At 39.6% G+C, this 22,807-nt stretch overlaps 1 protein-coding gene across 1 annotated transcript in view; it reads left to right on the plus strand.

Annotated features, from left to right (window-relative positions):
* Positions 1-21,606, plus strand: part of kdm4b (lysine (K)-specific demethylase 4B) — a 72,121-nt gene extending 50,515 nt beyond the window's left edge. The window contains exons 11-22 of the mRNA XM_041791444.1: positions 330-583; positions 1,292-1,412; positions 2,999-3,159; positions 3,343-3,535; positions 6,078-6,154; positions 6,399-6,454; positions 8,053-8,161; positions 13,758-13,946; positions 15,184-15,360; positions 15,864-15,983; positions 18,620-18,712; positions 19,501-21,606. Of these exons, the coding sequence (XP_041647378.1) occupies positions 330-583; positions 1,292-1,412; positions 2,999-3,159; positions 3,343-3,535; positions 6,078-6,154; positions 6,399-6,454; positions 8,053-8,161; positions 13,758-13,946; positions 15,184-15,360; positions 15,864-15,983; positions 18,620-18,712; positions 19,501-20,037 (2,087 nt within the window). The 3' untranslated portion in view covers positions 20,038-21,606. The remainder of the gene's footprint in view (positions 1-329; positions 584-1,291; positions 1,413-2,998; positions 3,160-3,342; positions 3,536-6,077; positions 6,155-6,398; positions 6,455-8,052; positions 8,162-13,757; positions 13,947-15,183; positions 15,361-15,863; positions 15,984-18,619; positions 18,713-19,500) is intronic.
* The last annotated feature ends 1,201 nt before the right edge of the window (positions 21,607-22,807 follow it).

A 22,807-nucleotide genomic window follows, 5' to 3' on the forward strand; every position in this document is an offset into this window, starting at 1 on the left:
ATTGTTATGAAAAACAGAAGCCTGTTGTGTCTCGTTATTTCCCTCACTCTGTGGGAGTAGTAACACTTTGATTAACGCTTTGAGTTTCTCCTGAAAACAGGTGTCATGCAGTTCATAAGTAAGTTTTACATAGCTGTACAAGATGGTGTGGTTTTTTTCACAAGGAAACACAAAATACCTGATACTTCTGTCCACTTTTTTCATGATATTGTTATAATTTTAAGATGGATGCTCTAAGGTTAAAATGATTTATGTTTTGGTCACTAAAATCAAACTCCTTACTCATTTCTACATGTCTGACTCTTGTCCCCTCAAATTCTCTTTGCTAGCACAAGAGCATGAGACCAAACCACAGATTTTAATGGAGGACAATGAGAAAAAGAAGCAGAAGAAGACAAAGAAGATCGCAGATATCAACAGTGCTGCCACCAATGGGTTTCAGGAAGCCTTTGAGCAGTTTGCTACTTCTGGCATAAGGACTCCAGTGAACCAAGCAGTTCTTAAAAAGGAGCCAGTGAGCCTCCCTATCCGAGGGCAGACCGAAATCCCAGCAGACATCAAGCCAGATGTAAATGCCACCCAGGTATGCTTTTTTGGCTCCACGTTCAGTTGATTTGACTTTGAATGAATACACCACACTGTAGTTGTTCTCAAGACATAGCCGCTTATACAGGAATGACAAGTAACAGGTGATCTGAAAATGAAATTAAAGCTCTAATTTTGAGTTAGTTCTCTTGCAGGGTTTCAGGTAAAGCAATTTAAAGTAGAATCTGAAAAATAAGTTGCACCAGTATGTAGGTTACAGTCTGTTTTTGAGAGTTACTGTGAGAGAGGAAAAAGTCTTACCTGTCCTCCTCCATAGTTGTAAACTACCTTAAGTTATAAAACATCCCTATATTTTAGTCTTCAAGTTAAGACGTTTATTTTCTTTCATCTATTTCATCTAATCTTCCAAATTATGAAGTCCTAAGTAGTGTCAGGTTCACATGCAATATATAGCTGCTGCAGTAATTTCTGTATTGCCTCTGCATGTCTCAGCATATTATACTGGTATATTTGTCACATTAGTAGACAGGATAGTACCCACTTTTTTAGACTGGTATCAAATGTGCAGCAATTGTTGGCTTTTACTGTAATCAAGTAAAAATAGATGATTTAAAGTTTCTGATATCAGTTTAGTACACAAATAAATCTAGAAAAATATTTCGCCTGTTTACTTGCCAACAAGAAAGTTGCACATTCAGAGGCTAAAGCACCAAGTTGAAGAACAATCTGTTTGGGTTTTTTTCAGGCATGTTACTCAAAGATGAAGATGCCAACAGAGGTCAAAAAGAGTCGCCGTCATCCCCTCAGCAAACCACCCATGCGCTCTCCATTGTCCCTCGTCAAGACAGAACCAACAGGCGACATAGGTTTGTATCCTTCATTGTACATTTATTCATATTTATTTAATCTTGAATATAATTTCATTGCAAATACATTTTTTTCAAATTTTGTACTGTAAAGTTAAAGTGGATTCACCTTTCTTTAAAGGGATATTTCAGTATTTTTTGAAGTTGAAGTTGGGTCGTGTAAGGTACTTGGCAGGGTAGTGCCATTAGTTTTCAGTGATTTCAGTGAGCATTGCCGCAAACAGCAGACCCAAACCCTCAGATATGCTGAGGCGGAAGAGCATGTAGCCAGTAGTCGAAGCTCCCATTGCAAAATAGTGCCAAACACAGAGGCTTTCTGGGTGAAAAATAAAACGCTTCAAAATGTTTTGATACAGCATACAATTGAGCCAACATTGTTTTTTGGCCCATTTTTACCTTAAACTCTCCAAGTGCATAATATTTAAGGGGTAACACTCTCTGAAATCACTGGAGGCTGATGGCACTATTATGGCCAAGAACCTTAAACAACCCAACTTCCAAAATACCGAAATATCCCTTTACTGGAGTCCCATCTACAAGGTATAAGTGCCTTTAATATCTCTATACATAAATAATCAGTCCTTTACCATTACTCGTCTATAGCTTTGTTATTCCCCTCCATCCCCTCTGTTACTCATCCGACTCGCTGTCCTTTCTGTCACGATACTTAAAATGAAGAAGACTTTTTTTGTTTTTATTATCGATCCAGAAAAAGAAAAACAAGCAGAACTAAAGCTCCCTGTGGGAATAATGAAATCAACACAGCAAGCCCTCCATTCTGTCTTTTCTTTTGGTTTTCTGACTGACACTTATTGATCTGGAGATCATGACTTCCAATTACCTGCTTTCAAAGTCACTTAAAGTCGGGAGCAAGGGACCAGACTCAACGTCCGTCCTTCAGAAGGCAGGGTGGACGAGGCAGAGAAGCAAAGGGTTAAATTGAAAGCTTGTGAGACATCCCTGCTGCCTTCTGTCCAGGTTTAACAAACAATCTGGATCAGTAGCTTCAGGCAGCTTCACTGCAAAATTGATTTCAGAGCCACAACAGCAAGTTGTTGATGCCTGTGCTGCTTGTGCTCATCAGCCAATTATATCAGGAGTGGTGTTGTTATTGTCTGGGATACAATGTGCTATTTTTGTCTCTTGGCAAGGACTCCCTTATTAAAAAAGATCCCCATGCTTTCCAAAAAATGCTGCACATGCATTTAGGAGAAAAATAAGACCATTATCATTAATGAATCTTCCAACCTCTCCTCAGTATAGCTCATTGTGTTGTCTCTTTGTGTTGAAAACCTGCCAACATTTGCAGTATTTCCATACTTTATGATACCTTGTGTTTTCAAGCAATATCCACATATTTTTTTGTAAGTATTGGTTTTAACTTTAAGTAATGAATCTTTAAAAAACTTGCAAGTTGGAAAATTGACCAACTATTTGGTGGCTGTGACTTGTATTTTGTGGTACTGAAACAGGCATCAATAATGTCTTATTTTTATTAGTACTGTATCAAAGTTTAAGATTCTGGTATTGTGACAACCCCACTTTATATCCACACAACTCTGACGCCTTGTATTCTTTACCCACAGCACTGTCCTCCCCCATGCCACTGGACAGTGACATGAAGAAACAGCAGCATCTGTGGCAGAATCACTCCCCTAACTTCCTGGCAGAAAAGGCCTTCAATAATGCAGTGTCAGCCCTTCAACCACACTGTTCTATCTGCTCTCTTTTCTGCCCCTACACAAAGGTACATCTACATGCTTCAGTAGAAGCACATTCATATCAATAAGGGTTCATTGTAGCTACAGCAGTACAGGTTAAAAGATTAGTTGTTGTAGCAGCTTGTTCTTGTAATGTTGATCTGTCACTGGTATTAGCAGCAGCAAATAAGTGGTAATAATTGGACTGAAATCTTTTTCTTGCTTTTTAGCAAATGGCTCCAAATGACTCCCAGGCAGCCCTCATTCCACGTCCAGGCAGCCGCACCCGTCCGCTGGTGTCAGAGATGTGCTTCAGTGATGGTGCAGGCAACACGGAGCCCTCGCCCACCAACTATAACACTGGAGAGGATGGAACCAGCCCTCTGCTCTGCTGCAACTCCTGCCAAATGCAAGTTCATGCCAGTAAGTATGAAATCCTGCAAGGCGGATATATTGGGAAAAAAAATATGTGTCAAACTCTGTTCACAGTGTGATGCAGTGTAAAAATCATGGGACAGCAGAACCAGTTGAAATGGGTCTTTCCCTGCATATCAGTATGTTGGTGTTATTTTAAGAAGTAAACCAGAGCACAGCAGTGTTCTACACTGTTTATGAAAGTCAGCCTTATTTTGCAGCTGCAAGAAACTTTTGAGCAAAGGAAATTAAATTACAGTTTTTACACTGAAGCAGCACCAACTACTGAGAGCAGCTCTGGGTTTTCTCTAGGTTATTACAAGATGGTCTAAGTCTGCCTGAACTCATTTTGATATGGGTCTTTTTAAGAGTGTTATAAAATTTAGCTATAAAAGGAAAGGATGCAGCCCAATGGATTAATCTAAGTTTTCTTAATTAATTGCCATGATCTGGACCTGTAGATTAAGATAGACGGAGAAACATCTGCCTGGAAGCGAAGTCAATATATTCAGGGCTCCTCCTGTTGACTGGCTGCAATATTGGTCACCCCCTCCATGTTAGCAGGTGGGACATGAGTCAAACTATATATACTATGTGGTGATACTAGCTATCACGATGATCTGTGTCCAATAGTTATTTTTTCTGAGTAATTATTAATTTATTTTTTTATTTGATGTACAAAATGACCAAATGTAATGTCATGCTCAGTGATGTTCTCAGGTGGCTATTTCTCTATCAGGCAGAGAAACACATTTAAATTGTATCAAACTAAATAGTCTCAAGTGGAGAAGGTGCTCAGAAAACAGGGGTCACATCAAAGGGTCATTGTGTCATTGGTATGATGTGAGCCTAATAAGCTAAGTGGAGTGTGGCTAAAGTTAGCAGCTAGCTTGACCGGCCTTTGTTCCTCTTAGCAGATTAATATCATTCTTAATGTGGTTGCTCATCACTTCGGTTGCATAGTTATACATGAGTATGACCCTCAACAGCCTATGCAGGACTTTATTTCTATTTTCTCATTCAAAATTCAGAATAGAATATGGCAAATTTGATATCTGAATGTATCCGTTTAGCAGGCTAACTGCGCTCATCCTTAGTCATGATTGACAGCCCCTTTGATGAATCCAGCCTCCTGCTTTGGCTTCACTCTTACCCAAGGAGACATACACGTCCATATACAATGTACGTGATTTTTAGCAGCCTTCACAGACATCCTAACAGCTATGAAAAAGGGCTGTGAAAACTGTATGAGCTTCTTTTTTGCTTAACAGTATTTGGTGGAATTAAAATGAAATGTTTTTGTGCTTGTTGTTATATAAATGTTCAGGTGATTCTTCTCACCTGTCAGTCCTGCAGCCGTGGGCCCACTGCAGCAATTGATTTCTCAGTCTCTGCCAGCTGTGAGCCCATGAATGGCCTGACGAGCTTTACAGACAGACTCCACCGCATTCCACTACCCTTCTCTATTTGCATTGTTTTTGTTTTTTTGTTGGGTTTTTTTTGTCCTTGGACCCCTGAGAATAGTATTGGAAAATCAGAGACAAGATGGATGAGACTCTGCTCCAACAGTACAACAACCTGTCAGCTCCATCCCCCTCTCACTGCTCTCTGTGAAGTTTCTAAGTTTGACTGTTTTTAGTTCAGGTTAAACCAGCTAAGAGGCTGCATGAGAAACACTGAGGGTGTTTGCATGGACTTAAGTATAACGGGTTTGAGCCGTATTCAGGATTTGGCATTTCCATGTATAGGAAACCTGGTAACTCATATCCCTGTATACATGATAAATGCAAGTATCCCAGTAAGTGATTACTGCATCTTACTTGTGTGGGTGCCTGTGATTTTTAGCTTTCACAACACAAACTGTGGCGAATTTAAAATCTGAGAAAAATGAGGCCATAATTGCGGGCTCCACTTTTGGCTTAATTTTCACCCTCAAAGTTCTCACCTAATTCTTGTATACAACACAATCTGGTTTGCAAGATGTCACCTGGATGCCAGCCAATCAACATTTGAATCTGGGTGCCCCTGACAAAATGAGTGAACAGAAACACTTTCTGGTCTCTTAACCATCACTAAAGTCATTTTTTTCATGGACAGACATTTTCTAAAATGTTCACTCATGGATGTTTGTTTGCATGTAGCCACATAAATTATAACATGAGCATGTGCATCCCATGTGCTCAGTCAGTAACACACACAGACACACACATGCCAACCCCCCTGGGTTCTTATTATCCTTAAAGCTGGAGTGCACCTTCAAACAGGCCAGTTCATTAGTCATCCTGGATGAGTTCGGCTCAGCTGGCAGAGCAGCACTGCTATTGATAAGAGGACATGAAGCAGAAACAACTGACAGAAACACCAACTCTGTTCTCCAGCCCTCTGCCTCTCATGCTTTTAGAGCGGTTATTCAATACAAATCATTCAGTATGTTGGTGTAGGTGTGAAGCCCGTTCTTACTGAGCATAGTTATTCCTGTGGAAGAGTTGCAATAGAAAAAACAAAGACATGTTAAAAGAAAGTGATTTGACGCTCATTTTCCCCTCTACAGGTTGTTATGGTATAAAGCCAGACCATGTCAGTGATCCCTGGATGTGCTCCAGGTGTGTGGCTGGAGCCTGGACAGTGGTGAGTGGCAGCTTTATCATATACAGAGCTGAAAAACAAACAAGTTCATGTCTTCAAAATGTAGTGAGGAGTATAATACTTCATACATAGTAAAATCTTGAGTTGCTAATGTAGATTGATTGTGTTCCCAGGCATTGTTTAGGAAAAGACAGCATTTCCCAAATTATTAGAGCTCAGTAGATCTAATGTTGCTGTCTGTTCTTTCCCCAGCTGCCTAAACTTCATTTGCTTAAATTTTTTCCAGGAGTGTTGTCTGTGTAACCTGCGTGGAGGAGCTCTAAAGATTACAACCGACAACCGGTTAGTGGCAAATCCTTTGATTTTTATTGCTGCAGTTTTCAGCAAGTGCAAACTTTCTCGAGAAAACATCTAGTGAAGCAACCATGCATCTTATTTACTCATCTTTTCCTGTGAGAAGGACCCATTACCAGTTGTTTCCTTTTGAACTCGACTCATTTATCTCTTATCTCCAGTGTTTTAGAAACACATACAAAGAAATTGGCTGGACTTATTGCTGTGTGTGTGGGCAATGGCAGTATGACATGTTGTGGTCTGAGATAAACTCATCAATAATAATGGGAAAACAACTTTGTTATCCTGAGCTTATAATACAGTTTAATTTAATGTAAAATATAGGACAGTTTTATTTGATTTGATGGGGTTAATGCAACATACTGTAAGATCCAGAATATAAGTTGACCCAGTCTGTTTGCTGCACTCTGTTTTCTAGAACAATGGTTTTCAAACTTTTTTTGCCCAAGGCACACCAGAAAGCAAGCTGAGGTCTCAAGGCTCACCATATTAATGTCCTTGAAAATAACCTCTTTAGCATGTGTAGCAAGTAGCAACATGTCCCAGTCCCAACTGCATGCAGTGTGAGCGAGTGCCAGCTACATCAGTTTGGTTACAGAGTTTCCTTTTGTAGCATCCTGACACTCTGCAAGTGATGCACTGCAGCTCCCCAGGCTTATTCCCAGTCACCCTGTTCCTATTTTCTCTCTGTCACTCATATTAAGATGGACAAGTAACAAGGGAAGAGGTTGCACAAAGGATGACAAGACACCAGGAGTTTCCCACCAGAGGATATTCTTAATTTTCTTCCACTTTTCTCACTCCCGAAACGTGTTAGCTGGTTTTACTAAGTGGAGTGTGTTACATGGATATTCTCCATACCCATTTAGGATTTTTTATGGCCTCACTTGTGCTAACTATGTGGCTCACCATTTGAGAACCACTGCTCTATAGTATCCCAAAGAGATTTCTTGTTTCATGAGTTCCATTTCGTTAACCAAAGTCCACAACATGCAGTTTCCGCACAGCTGTGCCATTCTTTTAGCACAATCTCTTTTAGTCATATGGGCTTTTGCAGCTTTTATCTATAGTATAGTAGTACTAGTTTAGCTCTCAGCTGACTGAGATTGTTTGAGACTGACTCTAAGTCTAGGGGTTGTGCTGCCCCACATTTCCTTGTCATTTTGTTGTTTTTAACTCTGGAGGATTCTAATCTATCCACTACCCGCAAGCTCTATATGCTTGTCAGTAGACCTCTGTTTACTTTAAATGCTGGATTTTGACCTACTGAGAGAGAAAAGATGGTAAAAGTAGCACCCACCCCACAAGTCTCATCAGTGGTTCCCAACCTTCTTTTGCTAGGGACCCCCTACTCATATCTAAGAAAAGCTAGCCCTGCATGTTAGGGTTTTGAGTGTCAGATATCAGTGACTATAATAAATCCAATCTCATTTAGCAGGTTTGTGGCTCTACAATGCTCAGAAAATGTACATACTAGTCATTGTTAAGATTATATTTGTAATTACTGTTTTTGTCTTTGCAGAAATCCTACCTCACCAGGATCTTCTTAAGTCTGATGTTTTTACTGTTTGTCTCTGTGAACCTAGGTGGGTCCATGTCATCTGTGCCATAGCTGTGGCTGAAGCTCGCTTTGTCAACGCCATCGAGAGGGAGCCGGTGGATGTCAGCGCCGTCCCAGAATCCCGCAAAAATCTGGTATGTTCCTTTCTCCCTGAAAGACGATTTTGAGGCACTTCTCTTTTGTCTTGTTTTTACAGACTTCTCTGCTCTTCATTGCTTCTCTTGGTCCTATAGTTTCCACAAATTTAAGCAATTCCTCCTTTCTGCTCTTTGCTTCTCTCTCTCTGTTAGCCCCCATCCCTCTCTGGTGGATTGATTTTTTGTCCTTTTTAGAGCTGTGGAGGACATGGGGTAAAACATATGTGCTGAGGGGAGTAGCTGAATAATCAGCCGTCATTTCTCACTGTGCCAAATGAAGTGCATCGATCCTGTGGGCGAGAGGCAATTTTCCCATTGCTTCCACGTCTTTGAACACAACTCGTCCTCTCTCTTCCTTCTGTCTCCGAGTCTCTGCTTCCCCCTCCGTTCACTTGATCCCACTTCACGGGGAACAGCAGTGCTTGCTGATGCAATATTACAAATCTACAAATAATGTCACCTCTTTCCTCAGACGCACTTTGAATAATCTATCAAAGACACGCTAGGTGACATTTGCATCCATGTGCTGTCAAAGCAGGTTTCCTCCGTCTTTTGTTGAAATGCCATGAGAAGAAACTCTGTGGTCTAATGATTCAGATGACTAGGCTGATCAGCAGCAAACACCAACCCTTGAAACAAGTGAATATTGCACCGTGTTCAGCAATCTCTGTGTTTTCCCTCTCTGCCTTTGAACATTTGGTTTTCAGGCACAGAGAGATTTCACACAAGCTGCTTTTGTCTTAGTTGTTTCAGAATTTTTCTCAGGCACACTAACGCTGCACGAATCCTCAAAAGACATACCCATCCCAAAGGTAGTGCCTTGCACCTGAAAGAACTGAAGGTTCTTTTCTTGTGAAAAAACAGCCTCAAGCTTGGACGAGCAAGCTGCTTAAATAAATCATCATTCAACCTTTAAAACTGTTTTCTACCTCAGGTTTCAGGCCCGCTCACCTGTTAGGTGCAAAATCTCATAAAACAATGGTTTAATCATTTTTGAACAACATAACTGTTTTAATTTGTGAACACACTACTTCAGAGGGTAGAGGAACTTCAGTGTTTCAGAAGCAGGAGGCAGAGGTTTTATAATAATACAAAACTAAAGATTAAAATGTTTTATTGAAAATAGCACTAAGACAACACATTTTAAAACTGAGACATTTGATGTTTTACAAATCTGTATCCATTTTGAATTTTATGCCACCAGCACCAGCTTTTCAAAAAAGTTAGGAGAGTGGCAAAAAGAATATATAAGTTGCAGAAAATATTAAAGAAAACACCTGGTGAAAAATGTCCCTGTGAGTTACGTTAACTGACAACAGTTTGAAAATAAGAAGAACAACCCAGAGAAGTTGAGACTTTATCAGACTACAAAACACAGATCCCATTTATACCTTTCATTAACATCCTTCATGGGTTATCAGGTAACAAGTGGGTAGCCTTAACTTAGCATGAATAAACCCCAGGGCATCTGGGGATGGACTGAGTTGTAACAGATCAGTTAAGGGCAGTAGAGACCACATAAAGAGGTAGTCCGAGATGCCTTAATTCATTCATGCATCTATTGGTTGTGTAAATGCTCAAGCTTGTGCACAGCATTTTGGACCTACCCTAAACGAAGAGAACAAGGCTGCCCCTACTAGATAGCAATGATTAAATATTAAAAGTATTTATTTTTAAAGTCACTTCTGATCTCAAGTACTCAGTGGAGATAGATTGTCAGTGCAAAGTAAAAACCCTTGTACCTCTGTGTTATCTGCTGATCAGCTCATCCAGCATGGAGGTCAATAAAAAATACAAACCTCCTTTCATTAATATCACTCCTTTGGTTCTAAATCACAGTTTTGAAACCATCAGTGGGTTCCCCATGTAGGAAATGCTGTCTCAAAATGATTTAGCATGCAAAACTCATTCTTACCTGAATTATAAACAACTCTTAGCTTTATTATAATCAAAAGGGATGTGTTCTGGCACATTAAATCCTTAGAAAGTGGTCCAAAATAAAGAAATGAGTTTGTCAGCCGTTTGATTTTTGTATTAAGCTATAAATTTGTTTATTTCTGCTGTTATGCAGTAGTTCTAGAGGGGCATTCATAGGGCATCTGGTGCAGTGAGCCTCAAGTGGACTCTGGTGTGGACTTACTTTGTCGTTATGATGTAAGTACTGGGAGGAGCTCGTCACTCTATGAGTGTTTTTATAGTGAATTTACGTGACAGCATCATCCCCATTATGCCCCGAGGCAGTGTGGCTGTTCTGGTATCCCCCTGCCTTTCCATGAGCTTACTGTATGTGGAAAGCATCAAGCATGAACAACACATGTTTCTGCTCTTTCTGTATCTACAAGGAGAGCCTGAGGTAGCAGCAATAAACCCAGACGCATCAGTGACCACAGAATGGCATTGATTAAGTCAGATATAGCATAAAGGAGGAGCTGGGGAGGAGGAGGGTTGCAAAAAAGCAGCATGCAGCATGGAGAAACAAAGCATAGCCATGCTAAAGCAGTTTGAATATTGAAACATGAGTGTGATTAGCCGATGGTGTGCTGCAAAAGTCTTTGGATTTAGTCACCTATAGTAAAATATCAATAAAAGATTCACATGAGAAGAAAACTCTATGCCAAGGTTGCTGGCAAAGTGCAGAAAGAGCATATGATTTTGAAAAATAATGACATTTCCCAATTTGAACATTTAAATGAAGTTCTCTTGCTAATTTTAATGAAATGGGCAGTTTCAGTGTTAAAAAATCATCATTTTCTGTTATTTATAGTTTTCACAATATCCCAACTTTTTCGGAAACAGGCATGTAGAAGATATAAAATCAACTACTTAAAATCTGATCATCAGTTGATTTCATACAGGATATAAGAAAACGGGAAATTAAAGTTTAGCAATATATGAACCATGTCAATCATGTAAACAATATGAATATACAGTATAGATAACAATGGGAATCAAGTAAGAATACAAACACAAAGTTTTGTTTGCACCCAGTAAACACAGGGAAGTAGTTGAACAGGAAGTAGAAGCTAGTCTTGGTTTTCTATAAGAATATTAACACATTCTATTTAAAATTTTAACATTAAAAATGCCATATGGACATATAACGAATGTTTCTTGGTGCTGTCATGTGTTTTTCATGCTGCTGTTGTGTCGTGTCGCTGCCTGGCTGTGATTCCAGCAGAGGAAAAGTGTTCCAGCTGGCAAAGAGCTATAAACCATACCAGCTGGTGAAATATCGCACAGCTCTGTTGAGAGCTGTTGTACTTTTTTTCTCCCCACTCTGGTACAAAAATGAACTATTGGCACTTTAATAAAGAATTTATATTTTTTATTGATCTGCCATGCGCTGGGCTACAGCTGCTCCCGGTGTGATTTGTCAATAGGAGGAGGATGAAGAAGGACAGATGAGACAGAGAGAGAGGGAGTGGGCAGACAGAGAGTGCGATGATAGATAATCACAATAAAACAAGTGCACAGAAAGATATCAGGAGAATGAGACGAGCGGGCTGTCAAAGCTGCCGGGGTAATAGCAGGAGTCCGCCTGTTAGATCGAACCATGTTGTCATGAGTTTGACAGATATAATTCCACTCTTTTCTTCCCTAATGGCATGTGATTTCTTCATAGATCAATGTTTTTATTAGTATTTTAAAAAGGAGATTGTATTTTAAACACACCTACTCCTGAGTATTGAGAAGATAACTCACTTTGACGGACCAAATTCCCTTACATGCTGTTATTCTCTTTCTTTATTCCATCCCTGCTTTTAGTCTGTCTCTCCCTTGTTCATCACGTGTTAACTAAACTGAAGGATGGGAAAGGAAATAGTGAAGCTGAAGGGGGGAGACGGGGGGGAAGAACTCAGAACGAAGACGAATTAATGTCATAAAGTTTTACATGCAGGATTGTACATGTCAAAATGTCTCAGGGGAGAGCAGACTAGGATCCCGGCCAAAGGCAAAGATTTACTTAGCAGGTGGTAATTTCACACTCAGGATGTGAGGATGGAGTAAAAGGATTGCAAGAAAGGAAGAAAATACTCAAAGAGAATAGCAAAGTCCTTATTGTGCCAGAGCAGAAGATGCAAGGAAACAGAACGCACAGGAAAAAGATGAAGACCAATGTTTTGAATGTGACAGCGACAGTTCAGGCTGCCGTTATTAACGCATAAAAAGTTGTGTTGACAAAGAAAGTGTTGACATTTTCAGGGAAGGCTGGTGGAGAATCTCACCAGGCTACTAGCTCTGATGGCAGCACAAGAGCTTTTCTTTGTTTCAATGTGAAGAAAGGCATCACAGAACATGGCAGAATCAAAACATGTCAGGTATCAAAAAAACGCCCTGAAAGTTCTGCCGTTTCACAACAAGCTAAAGAAGAATCAAATGTTTTTTCAAAACTATTAAGCAATTTTGGACACCATTTTTCTAAGCTTCCCATGGTTGTGAATATTATCAACATTGACACCAAGCCCGACTTGAAATCCCGTTGAGACTTTGGTGACAAGTCTGTGTCAACAGCAGATTCACTGTAACACACGAGTGAGAGCGTGCTTTGGAGGAGGATCTGTGATCACTTATTCCAATATTTGACCAGCTGATCAGTTTTTCCTTTGATTTCAAACTTAACTTTTACACTCACTTGCGCTAAAATGCTTTATTTATACTTTGATCAACCTAAAAATCCTATGAATGCCTCCTTATGAGCTACAAAAGCAAAGAAGACTATAAGATTGTCTATTTCTTTATGTTCAGTTTGATGCCTGTAATAGCTGCCACTTGCTAGGAGTCAGACAAGGCGATTAACAGGCAAGACTTCTTTCCATGTGGCATTTATATCTGCAGTCTAAACTCTTATTTCTTTGTCCATTACATCTGGAACTGCCATTTACCTTTTGAGTCTCAGTAGCATGCTAGATACAGCAGCTCTGCTCGTGCCAACTTTAGTGATATAAGCCCAAAAAGAAACTAGTTTTAATGACAACAAAATGATGCTGATTTGTGAAAAAAGCTTTGCCAGGTGTGTCATCAGGAGGAAAAGGAAATAACTTTTAAGATGCTTGTTTTTAAATGAAGGCTACGTCAATCCTCTGTGATTCTTTTCATGCAGTGTGGGGGGTTCAAACTCAATGATTGGCTTTCACTGTGCAAATTTATGACTTGAGTATAAATGTTTGAGTTATTATTGATTTTTAGCAGCCATTCAATTCAGATATCTGTTTACAGAGACAAATCAATCATCACAGGAATACCATCCATGGGAGCTGGTATGCCATTACTGCTGATATGGATCTGTCTGTTTGTTTTTTTTCCCACACGGAGTGGTTTACCTGTATACCCCACAGTCTGCTGATGCATGATTCATCAATACATCTTGGACTACAAATGCACTACATGCTGTACATGCTGAGAATATCTTTATATAGAATGTGTAAACAGAGATTACAAGATCTCCGTTGGACTGCTGTGTCCAACAGGGAGTGCCAAAATCAACACAACGCAGAAGTCCTAGCCGCTGCTTTGACACCATTCCTATGATGAAAGGGAACGTATCTCTAACCTGAACTAACCAAAGTTCTTCTTTTCTCTGTTTTTATTGCAGAAGTGCGTTTTCTGCCACAGCAAGAATCTCAGTCAGAACCGTGGCGCCTGCATCCAGTGTACATACGGGAACTGTGCAACCTCCTTTCATGTCACCTGCGCACAGATCGCCGGCGTTGTCATGACCCCGGCTGATTGGCCTTACGTGGTGTCTGTCACCTGCCACAGGCATAAAAGGGCCCCTCCTAAGGTAAATACAGATCTGTACTGGGAGAATGTGTTTTCTTTTAGCCTAGTAGCAACCTGGTAGCGATTTTACCTTTTTAATATGTAGAACTAAATATATTTACTTGTATTTATTTATATTTTTAAGTTTCATTATCTAGAACAGTGGTTCCCACAGTGGGTCTGTACCCACAGGAGGGGGCACAAGACTCTGAAGGGGGGTCATGGGACGCTATCCAAATATATAAGGATAATTTTTAAAGGATTTAAAGTGGTATATCTTACCCATTATTGCAAAAGAAATCTCTTAAAATTATTTCAGTTTGGAGTATAAATGTAGTAGTAAAGTGAGATTTGCGCTTAAGTGTTAAGTCATGGTATTGTCTATGTTTGGATTTATTTTTTATTTATTTCTTCACTGTCAACATTTTGTAATGCTGTCAATAAGTTTTATGTTCTAAAACAAGATGATACATCTCAAGGGGTTTATCCTGATAAAGAAATTTCAATTTAGTGTGTACAAAAAGTCCCTAAAATGTTAGTTTGTACATGACTCTGTGAAACATACACTTAAACCATCTCCCTTCTCTGATGCGGGGATTGGGACCCCCTTGGGGGTCGTGAGACATTGAGTGGGGCTCACGAGAGGCCTTCCAAGAAACAAAGAGTAGTTTTAAATGGTTTTAAATTGTGTATTTTGCACATTACTGTAGAAATATATGTATGAAATTAGTTAAATGAAAATAAAAACATGGCCATTTGTTGAGATGTACGCTGAAATCAAAGCAGTGTTTAAAAAGTCCTTCACATGACGATTGTTGAATGTGCATGGCTGTGTTCAAATATGCCACAACCAATCTTCAGGACATTGGGGGTCCTCGGTCTTCGTCACCATTATTTTGGGGTCACCGGCTGAACAGTTTGGGAATCCCTGATCTAGAAAACGTTTGAGCAAATTTAACAGAGAAATGATTTCAGTTAAAGAGAACATACAGAGTGAGAATTGTTAACTAGAAAATCTGTCCTTCTCAAACCATTTTATTAATGCAGTTATACATTATTATACTCATACATTAATGAAAGAGGGATGAGTTGTCACATAAATGCACATTAACATATTAAGAGATTAAAAGTTTACATTTTTAGAAGGTTCTGCTTGACGTGAAGAAAAAAATGCTGTTTTTATTGTGCTTGCTTTTATGTTTTGATCATCTTGAATCCTTCTTTACCAAGGATCTTTTTTTGTCCCTCTCTTCCTCCAGCCTCGGCCAGCACCCAAAGTTCCTCAGGGTCCGACCCTTGGTCAGAGGGTGATTGGCCGTAATGCCGACAGCTGGTACTACCACTGTGACATCATCGGTGTGGCCACACAGACGTACTACGAGGTCAACTTTGACGACGGCTCATACTGCGACAACCTGCACCCTGAAAACATATTAGTGAGTGCTCCTCTTCTTAAGTCAGACATCTGCACCTATTTATAGAGATGACTTCTACAAATATAGTTCCCTCTTTAAAGACAGGAGAGAATATTCTAGTAACAGTTGCTACTAGCTGTGTGGCTGGAGGGAATTTAGTGAGAACATAATGACTAAAAGTGAATCAAAACACCCTGTAATGGATCATGTCAAATTTTAATCAGCAAACATTTTTGCTTTGCTAAGTAAGAATCAATGATCAAGCTGAATGGGAATAAAGGCAGAACAGAGAAATTACACAAGATCTATTTCAAGTAATTTTAAATGAAACAAACACTTTATCATTTAATTAGGGGGCTTGGAAAGCCCTGCAAACCCAACCATTTATTACTTTTAATTAAGTGTACTGAATCTGTATGCAGAAAACAGATCTCTTAAATGTCCCTTTTTCTTTCTTCATCCTCTCATTCTCTTATTTCTCCCTGTCTACATCCTTGCTCCTTTTCTTTGTACTCCTCCTCCAGAGTCATGACTGCCTGAGCAGCGGCCCTCCTGAGGTGGGAGAGTTAATCTTGGCCAGCATGCCTGATGGTCAGGTCCTCAACGCCTCCTTCGTCAAACAGCACACCCACAAGATTTACCAGGTGAGGAAAAATTAATCACATTCAGTCATCGAAACATTTTTGGTGGTGGAAAGGTTACATTTTACTCTCTCAGTCTCTGAGCAAACAATAAAAATCCCAGATACATAAAAAAGAGGGGGTGCATAGCGGGTGGAAGTAAAATTGTGTTCAGGATTGTAGAAATGCACACAAACTAGTATTTTATGAGCCATGGCGCCATCTACTTATTTCATGTGATGCTCCTCTGCAGAATGACTCGCAGTGATTAAACCTGTAAACTTTCGCTAACAGGGCCCTCCATCTAATGACTCCACCACCCTCTGGTTTGCTTCCTGGGTCTAGTATTTATCAATGTGTGAAAAGCTTGGCTGCCCTTGTAGATTACCGTGGAGCATTTCGATGCAGCGTAGCATTAAAATCATAAAGTGGAGAGATTCGGCATCACTGGTGCATGCTGGAGAGTTCATAGAGAAAATATGCAGAGTGGGTACTGAGTGGAAAACACGGGATTGAAGATGATGATTCTTGGGGACTGGTGTCAAGGGCAGCCATCTTGAAAGTCACTTAGGTTTATAGATAGAGGAATGCATTAGCAGGCAGGGTTAAGTGAGGCTGTTAATCTTGGAATTTGCCCTGACACTGGTTTTGTGAGCAATACTGGGAGTTTTTTTTATGACTCATACACATGAATACAGACAGAATTAGGATGTTTGCTTGTAAAAGGTGAACCATTACTCAAATATCTGATGTTAAACAAGCTATTGAACTCTGTTCAGCTTGTCTCATACATTCTTAATAGTGTGATAGGCTTTACGGGTATGTTGAATACTATAACATTGGATTTTCACAATGGCTAGATAAAAACATAGATGACAGATTTTTTTTTTTTTTAAGTTAAATGGAAATGTATACCATAAATCTGGGTTATAGGTTTCACTGATATAGCAGTAGTCTGGTTTTGGGCTCCTTTCAAAGGAAAAAGGTTCAGATTGTCTTCTAGATGATGATGTCCATAGCCTGCAGTTTCTGTGCGGCTGTGGATCTTATAATACCATCTGTTTTTGCTATCATTAGCACCTCTGCCAGCTATAATACAGTAGTTGAGCTCTCAGCCTGCTGAGATTTTTATGAAGTTGACAGTCCACGTGCCGCACCGCTCACCTTCACTGACCACTTGTTGTCTTGTAATTGTAGAGTCTTCTTGCACGTTGTAAACAGTAAAGCGGCTGCTTGCAATCCGCATTAAACGTCTTGTGTAATATGTGACACTGGCGGCTGCACTTGGTTTCATGACACCACATCTCAGCCATTCATACTGGTTTATTGACTGGTATATTGATTGTAAATGAATACAAGTTATTTAAAATGCATCTATTACACTGGATTTTACTGTACATTCACAAGTTGCAATTAAATACTTTCTCATTAAACCAGACGACAAAGTGGTTGAAGCTTCAGCTTAGTATGCACACCTTTTAGAATAACATATTCTGCTCGACAACCCTTCACCTACACACCAAAACAAAACAGACCAATCTTTTAAAACCCTGTAAAGCAGGGTGTCCAATGCGGCCCATTAAGTCTGAATTTCGATTAACTGCCTACCCTAGCATTGAGTTACCAACACATTTTTAAATCTTTATCCACACTCCTCCGTGGGTTTTCAGTTTCTGATAAATTCACATTTTTTTCTTTTAAGTTTTCCTTACATCTGAGCTTTTGGGAACAGCATTTTCTCTGAAATCCATTCTTGCTCTCTCTAGTTTTGAAAAATTTACTCATTTTGAACAACCTCTGAACACATTTTTCTAGAATTTATATAATGCTGGTAAAAATTAAATATCAATATCTGCCCTGTTTGCTCAAAATAAAAATGGATGTCCTGAGCATGCAATGCACAGTTTACAGGTAGACAGTACTCAGTCTCTCCCTCTTTCACCCTGTTTTTGGTTAAAGTATGGATGGACATGTGTATATTTATAAAAATTCTGTCCTGTTTGGATGCTATGAGTCATTAAAGTAATGCAGATTGAGAACAAAATAGAGACAATCTTGCTTTAAAATGTTAAAAGGCTTATCATCTGAGCCAAGTTTATATATGATGTTTTATATGCCTTTATATTTGCACAACCTTTGAGTAGAAACGCACTGTTTACTGTTTTTGTCCATGAATTTCTACTCAGAAAGTAAACAGTCTTTCTCTGCTCCTTCTATGCAGACTGCTGCTTCACTACCAGCAGTAGGGAAACTCTTTTCTGGTCATTTTAAACAAACCTCCAGCTGGTCAGTGTCCGGGCCGTGACATTGACCTTGTCCTTTTTTAGCATAGGTAACTGAGGTTCTCATCCAGTCAGTGAGCAGCTTTTGGGTTCAGTGCGACGGTCAAGGACGTTTTGACAGAACACATGGTTGTTGATAGAAACACTTTTAATGGCTGAGACTCCATCTGTGACTTTCTGGAGAAAAGTTTTCTGTATCTGGTCTTTTAGACACACAGCTACTCTTTTCTGCACCATTCAAAACATATTTTTTTGTTCCTACTGCTGATGTATCCTGCAGCCACTGTTATCGGTCGCATTGAGTTTCATTTTCTGTTTACAGGACTGAAACCCATGAAGTGCTAAGCCAGTAAATCCAACTTTTCACTTTGTGTTCAGGTGGAGTTTCAGGACCGGACTCAGCTGATGTTAAAACACTCAGAGATCCATCAGCTGGATCAGGAGCTGCCTAAGAGGGTCCGAGCCAGACTGGTGAGTGAATGATTCTGAGCTCACACACCACACACCATACACCTTCCTCTCAATCTTCTCATAATAAACATAAAAGCAGGGCACTTCAGGCACTCTGTAGACTGTAGAAATGTTTGCTGAGGCAAATGAAAACGAGCAGTCCAACAATAGCTTCAAGTGTTCAATAAAAGGACCATAAAGTAGTGGAAGATGAAATAAATATTTATTCAGGCAAACAACCAACGCGCTGCAGCCCACAGAGGATAAAGGCCTGCGTGTAGGACAAAATGTGTAGGCTGCAGGTTTTGATGAATATTTGGTTGGAATAAGAGAGTAGATTTTCCTCTGAAATGCCAGAAAAGCTTTCTTGAATATTTGTTTATAGAAGAAGGCTGGTTTGACTTTGAAATCCTTATTATTCTTAAAGAAAAAAAAATTCTTTTAATGATTCTTATTTTTCAGGAATGGACTCAACCTGACATAAATTCTTTATCTAATAATTATTATTTTTACTTCAATACTTACTATTTGAAAACTTACGTATTTAATCCCTTTAGGTCATATTTTTATGATCAGTATGGAGTGAGGATAACAGCTGAAAAGATTTACTGATTGCAATGACACTCAGACACTAAAACAATGATAGCACTTGGCACACCTAGACTCAAGGCCCACACCATTAGAGAACCCCTGGAATATGCAATTTAGGAGGATTTTGGAGTCAGCATGTGATTTTTTTCAGAAGTTATGGAAGTGCATGTTTGAAAACAGTTCTGGTCTCAGATTAAACCTTTTCTGTCTTTTTTCAGGCCATACCTGCCCCACAGGAACAGGTTCCCCCCACTGATGGAGCAAAAGCAGCCAAGCGCCCCCGCCTGCCCTCCAAAAAAGCCCCTCGTGGTAACATCCCCATGGAGACGACCCAGAATCCCCCCTGTCCTCAAACTACAGCTCAGTTAGCAGCACCAGCAGCAGAAAACCCCAGTATTAACACACCACCGACCTCACAACCCCCTTCTCAGTTCACCCAGACCCTGACCCCCAAGGATGCTCCTGCTCTGACCAACGGTACTCAGATGGAGGCTGAGACCCCAATGGACACGAGCCTTACCCTCACTGACGCTTTAGCAGAGCCAACCCTGGCCTCGGACCCCACGCTGACTCCCCAGTCGCCTCCCTTTAAGTCAACATTGAACACTGACCCCCTCCTGTCCGCCCCGTCCCCTCCTCTGCCTCCCCAGCACATGTCTGAAAGCTACATCCCCAGCAGCGGCTACGTTTCCTACATGGAGACACTCCTCAGTTCACATTTCCCTCAGGATAACGGCCCCGGACCCCTGTATTAAAACCAACTCTGCTATGTTCTTCCTTAGCCAGTGGAGGCATGATGAGCCAATAAGAAGTAAGCTAACGGAGGTGGATTCTTACGAGTGCTGTAATATGGACAAAAACTTTTCCTCCACCTGCTCTGAGAGCTAAGGACAGAGCAGGAGAACACACACGGACACAGGCACTCTTTTAATGCATGTTACTTTTCTATTGTTGACTTTTGCAGTGGTGCTTTAGCCTTTTCAGGAGCCACGGCTAAAGAGGATGTTTTTTTTTACTTTAACATTATTATTATTTGTTGTTTCAAGGTCTTTTTTTTCTTTTTGCTTCTCTTTTATTTTCAGTCAGCTGCTTTTGTTCATCAATGAATGGGTGGTATCAACTCCATACCTCGATATGTTAAATTAATAACCGCACACTCCTGTTTACTTTGTACAGGAAGCTAATTACAATGACTTTTCTTTCAAATTAAAGAACCAGCAACTAAATATCTATTTTTAAATCAAGCCATTCAAGGCTTTGAAACTGGTGGAAGTGTCACATAATCCATCTTCAGGATACTTTCTTCAAGGTGTTTTTTTTTTGTTTGTTTGTTTGTTTTTGTCATATTTCAAAAGGTAAACATGGGAAAGGGGTAAAATATGTATTGTAGGGGGAATTCAGTATTTAAATGTCTTAGTCAAATATTGAAAAAAATATTTGTAATAGAAGAAACATGTTGAATGCAAACACTATTAGATTTGTCTGCAGGATGCATTGGACTTTTTGTGAAGATGTGTCACAGTAGTTATCAGATGAGACCTTTATGTATTGACGTCATTTACAGTCATTAGGCGGCTCCACTTTTTACGTCCAGAACTTTCTCAGGGTTCCTACATGTGGGAAAAAAATATCTTTAACATCTTTGTCTTTACACATTTAAGGAAAAATAGATCAACCCATAAACTCCCTCAAAATATATGAAAATAAGTCCATGATATGTTGGGATATTTTCATATTTGCTCTTATTATTGAGAGAGATATGTTTGTTTGTTCCCACATTTCTCCAAATGAACTGGCCAAACTATCAATTCAAAGGATGAAAAATAGGAAATTGTATGATATTTGGAAGAAGAAAACTATGTAGGAACCCTTAAAGCTAGAATTTCCTCCATCATTATTGGTTTGAATATATAAATCAATATTGTATATTACTGTCTGTTTTTTTGTATCACTGTATGCTTTCTGTGTTCATTTTCTTAACTGAATTCACAAACTTGGCCAATCCAAGACATGATCCTTTTAACACATTTTCTCCTGACAGTTGGTACAGTAAGTCTTTCTTTTCCAGGATACTGATATTTCATGCTAAGGAGGTGCTACAAAGATATTATAAAACTACTGATTTTCTGATTATCCCAACACTGTCACCTTGTACATACTGCAGGCCTTGTGTATTGTGATTCAAATTTGTAAATGTCTCTTTATCTTTTTCTTTCTTTTTTTGTCATCACAACTGAAATGTAGGGACACACTTGTGTTCCTCTTTCCAAATGATATCCATTAAGAAAAACTTATTTCATAGGGATTAAAGTGGGTTGCTAGTCGCCAGCTCTTTTGTGGTTTTTGTATGTTTGTGTGGGTCCAGTAGCCAAAAAGTCATCGATTAGCCAAAACATGTGGACTAACCAGGGGAGGTCTTCATGACATCTCATGATTTTTCTGAGTTTTTACCAAGGGATAGTAGTAAGGAAAAAACACTTGATGCATTACTGTTTAAGGAAATCTATTAAAACTTCTGTAATAAACAGGATACCTTCATATTTAAAAGCCCAATTTTAACTTCTAGATAAGCAAGGAATAGAAATTTGTGTTTTGATTTATTAACTGAATACCATAACTGAAAGGAACATGATGAAACCACCAGAAACCTTAAGCTGAACCATACATTTTCAATAATGCAGCGTAAAAAGAGAAATAGATTGTTGATAGCTTATTTGTTTAAGAAGCATAAAACAAGTGATCATTAAAGCTGCGAGCAACAATTACTCGGCCCTCACATTTGAGCTCACGAAGGAATGTCCCACAACTGCAGGGAGTGAGGCAAAGTAAATAATGAGCAAACTGTACATTTTATCATAAATGGACTTTAACTTGTATACTGCTTTTTTAGTCATCTGACAACTCATAGCGCTTTCATACCACAGGACACACGTACCCACTCACTAATGGCGGAGGTTGCTATGGAGACATGGCCATCAGTATTAGCTCATCTCATTCATATGCTCCATAGTCATTTACTATCTTGCCCAAGGACACATCGATATGTGACTGCAGGAGCTGGGGATTGAACCCACAACCATCCAATTATGAGACAACCGACTCTACCTACTAAGCCACAGTCGCCCACAGGTGAGGAAGTACTGAGGTAGTACTTGCCATCATTACTTGGTGGTATGAATGAGAAAGATGCTGATATGTGGATGTGATCAGGCCAGGTCTGTTACCATTCATGTGATTTTTTTTGAAAAGTTAATTTTCAATGAGTTCCTTCTACCTTCTTACCCTAGATGGCCAGTGGGGGGCACTGTAACATGTATTTGTATGTAAGTGTGGTCAGGTCAAGGCTGTCTTTGCATGAAAAATTTGAAGATTACAGAATATTATATGTCGGAGTTACAGCCATTTCTTTGCAACAGGAAAAAAAAGCAGAAACTTTTAAACTTTGACCCCCAGCTATGGCAACGCCTTTTGATGATGACTCAAGCGTCTCCATCCATTCATCCATTGTCTATACAGCTCATACTG

Source organism: Cheilinus undulatus, linkage group 7, assembly GCF_018320785.1.
Source record: "Cheilinus undulatus linkage group 7, ASM1832078v1, whole genome shotgun sequence".
NCBI classification, from domain to species: domain Eukaryota; kingdom Metazoa; phylum Chordata; class Actinopteri; order Labriformes; family Labridae; genus Cheilinus; species Cheilinus undulatus.